The 7526-nt window shown below is 44.0% G+C and overlaps 1 protein-coding gene across 1 annotated transcript in view; it reads right to left on the reverse strand.

Annotated features, from left to right (window-relative positions):
* Nucleotides 1–7526, reverse strand: part of Galm (galactose mutarotase) — a 55752-nt gene that overhangs the window by 41895 nt on the left and 6331 nt on the right. Inside the window, exon 2 of the mRNA XM_031356344.1 lies at nt 1709–1863. Coding sequence (XP_031212204.1) covers nt 1709–1863 — 155 coding nt within the window. The remainder of the gene's footprint in view (nt 1–1708; nt 1864–7526) is intronic.

Raw genomic sequence — 7526 nt, forward strand, 5'->3', positions numbered from 1 at the left:
GCAGCTAAGAGCACTGGCTGCTCTCAGACTAGAGAGGTGGCTCTGCAGCTAAGAGCGCTGGCTGCTCTTGCACAGGAGCTAAGTTTGGTTTCTAGTACCCACATTTTGTAGCTCACAACTGCCTGTAACTGTAGCTCCAGGAACTTAACACCCTGTTTGGCATCCTTTAGGCATCCACCCACACACGTACTCACACACATTCAACATACAACACACACACATACAAACATACACACAAACACACACATAAATAATAAATCCTTTTTAAAAACAAACTAGCAATTCCAGCAAAGGGGGGGGGAGCATGGGGCACATGAGATCCTGTCATGAAAAGATGACGTATGGAGACAGACCTTTTTGTCTGTGTTTGTTAGGAAATGCATGCTAGTGAATACCACAGACAAAAATACAGTGGGACAGAAGGAGGAACAAGCTAGGCTAAACTGCTGTTTTCAGGCTCCTCTGAAGATTTCCCGTCCCAACCAAGGCTGGGTCCAACTTCCTCTGGGTAGCGCTTTGTTCAGGGACCTAGAATATTCTAGAGATCCTCAGCCCTAACGCTGGCAGAGCTGACATTTCCTCTCTCCCTCTGCTCTTCCCAACAGTGTGATCTGGTTTCTAGGCCATAGACAGGAAGCTGGTAACAGGAATGGGGAAACAGTACGTCCAACTTCCTTCAACTGAAGAGGTAGTGGCCAGAGGCGGAGGAGAAGCATGGCTTGCGGTGGCTTTCGCTCCCGTCCAGATTCACGCCTTCTCTGGCTAGAGTCTAGGAAGTAACCTAAACCCAAATTCCTCTGAAGTTTTGTTCCTCACAGCTCAGAATGAGACTAGTCAGAGCCGCTGAGCAATACACCGCGGGGCTGGGAAGCAGAGGCGGAGGGGATCTGCCCATCCCAGAGGACCTGCCTGATCCACTTTCTTTCCTGACCTTGTTTCCCAGAGATTTGCTTAGGTAATGGGAGTGTTTGCCTAGAAATGGGGACCTGGAGACAACCTGAGCTAACTCTGGGGAACAAAGCAGTTCAGTGGACAAAGCTAAGTGTTGGACACTCTATGCTTGGGGGCCGGGAGGGGGCGAGGGGGGGCGGAGACTGAGGACGGGTACTGGGAGGATTGAGTACGTTCATGGTAGCCTTGGAGGACAGAATACTTAACAGTGGAGGTAGGAATGAGGGCTTGGGGCCAGGCAGACAAGCCTGGTTATCCCACTAGGAGATGTTTAGCTTTCCGGGGGGCCTCGGCTTCTCATTTGGTGATCACATGAGGTTATTTTGTTTTTTGTTTTGTTTTGTTTTGTTTTTTTGGTTTTTCGGGACAGGGTTTCTCCATAGCTCTGGCTGTCCTGGAACTTACTCTGTAGACCAGGTTGGCCTCGAACTCAGAAATCTACCTGCCTTTGCCTCCCAAGTGCTAGGATTAAAGGCGTCGCATGAGGTTTTAATACGTTTTAATGACTAGAGAACATGGATGTGAGTGAGTGCCTGTGATGTGAATCTCAGGGATGATCATTAATCTACAACCCGGCTCCCTGATACTGATGCTGTGAAAGCCATGCCTGGCTTCCTGAGTCCAAGGCTGTCAATGTCTGGAACAAACCTCTTCCCTGGATCCCTCCACCACAAGAGTGCTCTAGGGTCTGGAAAATACCAGCTTAAGGGAACTTTAAAATCTGCCAAGAGGAGCTCTTGTCACATGCCCAGCTCACCTTATCAAACCCAGTGAATCCGCCATGGAGACTGTTGGGTTCTCTGTTAATGGGAAGGTGGTATTCCTTCCCATCTAAGGTGAATCGTCCTTTGGCAATTCGGTTGGCTACCCTCCCAACCACTGCTCCAAAGTAGGGCTGCTTCTGGAGGTAACCTGCACAAAGAGACCGGACAGATTAGCATTTCTTTAAAGACTTCCTCCAAAGATGTACAAGTAGCACAGAGCAGAGTCCTAGCTCGAGCTCAAACAAAGTTGCCTTTGTTTGCTTGTTTGTTTTGAGACTGCCTTTTCCGGTATGACGGCCAGCTAGGCCTTACATTTGAGATATTCCTACCTCAGCCTCCTAGTGTTGCTATTAGGGGCATGACGGACATTACCACTACCACCACACCTAGCTTAAGATGGTATTGTTACAAAGGATTTCATCCTTTCGGGGCCAGTAGGACCCTAAAGGGGCTTGCTGCTCAGAGATACAAGCCTGACCACCCAAGTAAATCTCCAGAGCCTACAGGAAGCCTGAACAGGAGCCTTAGGAAGCAAGAACTAACTCAACCCATCTGTCCTCTGACCACATGTGCATGGGATTGAAGGTGTACACCACTAGGACTAGTTTTTATGCAGTCTTTAAAAATATTTCTTAATTATTTTTATATATAATATAATGTATTTTGCATGCATGTGTGTCTATTCATCATATGTATGCCTAGTGCCCCAGAGGCCTGAAGAGAGCATCAGATCCCTTGGGACTAGATTTAAATACAGTTTTGAGCTGCTATATAGGTCTTGGGAAATGAACCTGGGTCCTCTGCAAGGGCAGCACATGCTCTTAACTGCTGAGCCATTCCTCAAACACCTTTTATGCCGTCTTGAAAGGAAACTACGACTTTTTATTCCTTAGAACCATACAATTAGGGACTAGAGAGCTGTCTCCCTGGCTAAGAATTCATACTGGCCTACAGAGGACCCTAATTCAGTTCTGAGAACAATATCAGAAGGCTCTCAACCTGCTGTAACTGCAGCTCCAGAGAACCTGACAATGCTGGTCTTGGTGGGGGGCACATGCACCCACAGACACACAGACCCACACACACATATGCACACAAACATACACACAATTGCAGAGAGACACACACAATTTTTAAGTTATATTTTATGTGTATGGTATTTTGCCTGCATGTACATGTATGTGTACCTGATGCATGTCTGGTGCCATGGATCCTCTGAACTCCAATTAAAAACACTTGTGAGCTGCTGTGTAGGTGCTAGGAATTGAAACCCAGGTCCTCTACGGGAGCAGCCAGTGCTTAACTACTGAGCCATCTCTCCAGTGTCCCTATGCAATTTTCTTTCTTTTCTTTTCTTCTTTCTTTCTTTCCTTTTTTTTTTTTTTTTTTTTTTGGTTTTTCAAGACAGAGTTTCTCTGTATAGCTCTGGCTGTCCTGGAACTCACTCTGTAGACCAGGCTGCCCTCAAACTCAGAAATCTGCCTGCTTCTGCCTCCCAAGTGCTGGGATTAAAGGCATGCGACATCATGCCCAGCTAAAACTTTTTAAGTATATTTCTTTATTTTATTTGTATGAGTACACTGTAGCTGTCTTCAGACACACCAGAAGAGGACATCAGATCCCATTACAGATGGTTGTGAGCCACCATGTGGTTGCTGGGATTTGAACTCAGGATCTCTGGAAGAACAGTCAGTGCTTTTAACCACTGAGCCATCTCTCCAGCCCACCACTGAGCCAGCAATTTTCTTAAACTTCAAAAATACCATACAATTAGCAAATAAAAATATCCTTTAAAGAAGGGTAAGTAAAACCCAAGGGTGTAAGGCAGGCTTGCCAGAAGGAACACAGAATGCCCGATTAAATTTGCATTCCAGATAAGCAATGTATTGTTTTAACTTATGTATGTTTCTAGTGTTATTGTACACAGTGTCCGATGCTTGCCTTAAGTTTAAAGTACGGATCATATACTTTTATTGCCTAAGACTGACAGGTGAAATGGACAGCCCCTTTGCCTCTCATCTGTCTTCTATCCCAGCAGATCCAGTGTTGACAGTGTAGTGTGTATGGCTCTCCTCCCCGAACCCCACTGCCCTTCTTTTGAAATGAGGTTTGTGATGCAATCCTGAATAGCCTTGAACTTAATATGTTACTGAGGCTAACTGAACTTGCAGTGATCCTTCTGCCTCAAACTCTCAAGTACTGAGATTATAGGTACCATGTCCAGATATTTTTCTTTAAACTAATGGCATATAAACAGATATACAGATGTGTACATGTTCTTTTTTTAATTTTTTTTTTTTTTTTTGAGATATAGTCTGCTGTACCCAAGTCTAGCCTCAAACTGGCTATGAGCTCAGGGTGGTTGTGAACAGATCCTACTGCCTCCACCTTTCATGCTAAGCAAGCATTCTACCAACTGAACTATACCCCAGCCCCACATATATTCATTAGAGTTATGATCTCCACATTCATTTCCAACTTTTCATTTATCCAAAGTCTTAAAAGTCTGCCCAGCCCTAATACAACCATCCGCCGTATTCCTCCTGATGGCTATAGGGTACTGTGATAGACACAGAGCCTGGGCTTCGGGTCAGGGGCCATCAACGTAAAGCTGCATCACTGCAATTATGACTTTGAACAAGCATATTGTAGCACCCCCTACCTCTTTATGTTCTTACAATAGAAAATACTAAAGATCTTTTACAGACAGGTTTTTGTTGTTGATCACATTAAGAATTTCACTCTCGGGCTGGAGAGATGGCTCAGCAGTTAAGAGCACTGACTGCTCTTTGAGAGGTCCTGAGTTCAATTCCCAGCAACCACATGGTAGCTCACAACCATCTGTAATGGGCATCCGATGCCATCTTCTGGTGTGTCTGAAGAGTGACAGTATACCCACATGCATGAAATAAATACATCTTAAAAAAGATAAAAGTAGAAGAGGCTGGTCCTAAAACAGACAAACAAACAAACAAAAAAACCAAACCAAAAACAAAACAGAATTCAAGTCTCGATGGGCAGGTGGCCCAAGCCTTTAATCCCAGTACTCAGGAGGCAGAGGCGAGTGGATATCTGAGTTCAGGGTCAATCTGGTCAGAGAGGTAGTCCCACCAAGGACGGTCAGGACTATACAAAGTAATCCTGGCTTGAAACCCCTCCCCACCAAAAGAATCTCATTTTCTTTCCCCAAGGTACTGTGCAACTACCACCACAGGGAATGGGATTCAAGAGTGTGAATTCTTTTTCCATAGTTGTAGGAGATTCTCAGGGCACAAACCCTGAGCTGAGTTACAGATGGCAGGTTCCCACTGTTCACCTGGGTGGGCACAATCCAAACATTAACTATCGTTCTGCAAGTTCCTTGCTAATCCATGAAGCTTCTGAGTTTCATCCCTGAAGATAACTGCTAGCAGTCACTGAACAATTTCTAAGTCCAAGACGCTTTCTGAGGGTTCTGCCTTTCCCTAATTTTATACTGGGAACATTTTACAAGGGGGGTACTCTTATTACCCCCAGTTTACAGAAAAGCCTAGCCAGGCCTTGTGAACCTTCCTTTTCTAAATCCCAAAAGCTGGGATTATTAGTATGGGTCACCACGCCTACTCAGAGTCCATGCTCTTAAGCATAACATCACCTACCAGTCTTCCCTCAGTATCCCAGTGGTTTGCTCCACTCAGGACCCAGCCTTCTAAGACATCAACCCCTGCGGATGTTCACATCCTCATCTAGAATAGTGAGGCATTTACATATAATTTATGCATATCCTCTTATTATATTTACATATAATATGTGATATATTTACATTATATTTACACATAATCTATGCATATTCTCTCATATACTTTAAGTCACAGATTGCATATAATACTAATTTATGCAAACTATATAAACAACAGTTACACACTATTGTTGGACAATGACTAGAAAACATCTAAACAGCTTTAGTACAAATGTAATCCCCTTCCCCAAATATTCTTTCTTTTCATTTTTTATAATTATTGTTTTTTACATTTTATTTGTGTGTGTGTGTGTGTGTGTGTTTGAGGAGGACAGAAGAGGACCTTAGAACTGCCTGGAGCTAGTCAGGAGCAATAGTGAGCCACCCAAAGTGGCCTCTGGAAACTGAGCTTAGATCCTTTGTAAGACAAGCAGGTGCTCCCAACCGCTGAGCCGTTCCTTTTCTTGTATGTTCTTCAAGCAGGGCTTCACCCTGTAACCCAGGCTTATGGTACTTTTCCTGCACTGGGCTCCCAAGAGGTAGGACTATAGACACATGGCACTGGGAATATCTCTCCCAAATGTTTTCAATACATGGTTGGTGAAATACACAGGTACTGAGGGAAGACTATATTTGGAAGGCACAGGTCATTCAGGTCGAGTGGCCTTACCACCTCTGTGGATGAGTGGCAATCTCTTTGCCTGCTCCATTTTGCCTCCATTTTAGAAGCTGTGGCTTTAAAACCCTTTAGAGTGGTTAACCAGAAAGAGCCCCAAAGAGCCAAACAAGTTCTTTTTGGTTTTGCTTCCTGTGCATTTTGGCTATTTGTGCATTTGTGATTTCTTCTGCACTCTCACTAAGAGTCATGGCTGACTCCTATAACAAAAGACAGGTGACTTAGCAGAGACCAACACACCAAATGCATTTGGTCATACTCTGTGACAAAAGAGACTTAGATTTAAGACAGAAAGATCCAAGGTGAGCTAGCCATTTTTGTGCTCATGTCTGATAGAAGATATAGAAGAAGCTAAAGAAAAATATGGTTTGATAAGTGGGTTAATACAATAGTGAGGACTGAAGAGGGAACCCTCCAGGGCCTGTCTGTTAGATTCTTGCTTGTCCCTTTGGGAAGGACCTCTTTCTCCTAGGTCTGGGGTTCTCACTGAGGGGTCTTGTGATCTGTACTTAGTCAAGGAGATTTTTTTTTTTTTAGCCAACATAGTTAGAAAGACAGGAGAGCGGCCGGGCACTGGTGGTGCACACCTTTAATCCCAGCACTTGGGAAGCAGAGGCCGGTGGATTTCTGAGTTTGAGGCCAGCCTGGTCTACAGAGTGAGTTCCAGACAGCCAGGGCTATACAGAGAAACCCTGTCCTCTGTTTTGGTTTTTTAGAAAACCAAAAGCCTGGAGAATGGATTGTTTTTCTAACATACTGTGGCTGGCTTCTCAGACCCTCGAGAGGAAGAAGTGTGGTTTTCTATGGCACTGGTTTGGTGGAGGACAATGAAGGGGTGACCTATGGCACTGCTTTGGTGGAGGACAATGAAGGGGTGACCGGAGGCTAGGGGATGGCTAGAAGCTGTGGCTAAGGACTTCACTTTGGAGCATCATTTTCTGATCCCCAGTTAAGCGCAAAAACATAGAGAAAAAAAATTGCCCTGTCTCAAAAACAAAAAACAAGCAACAACAACAAAACCAAACAAACATTTTTTTTTTTTGTTCTGAAAACCATTTGACTCTATTTACTTTTCTATCTATTTGATATTTTGAAATATCTAACAAATACACATGGTGCTCCCACTCTCCCAAGCTGTGTCAGGTGATGGAGAGAACCACACGTGAGACTCCAAGGCTCCTAGGAGCTCATGGGTTTGCAAGAATCCCTCATTAGGGCCCTCTTCTGGCAGCAGTGACTTGCCCTCCCTCAAAGAAAAACACCTGGCAGTTCTTTAGAGTTGATGAATAGTTTCTAAAATTTTTTTTTTTAATTCTCTGGTGGTTAATTTTATTTATTTATTTTTTTATGTTTTTTTTATTTTCTTTATTTACATGTAAATTTCTCCATTCCCAGTTTCCCCTCCAAAAAACAAAGA

Source organism: Mastomys coucha, unplaced genomic scaffold, assembly GCF_008632895.1.
Source record: "Mastomys coucha isolate ucsf_1 unplaced genomic scaffold, UCSF_Mcou_1 pScaffold6, whole genome shotgun sequence".
NCBI classification, from domain to species: domain Eukaryota; kingdom Metazoa; phylum Chordata; class Mammalia; order Rodentia; family Muridae; genus Mastomys; species Mastomys coucha.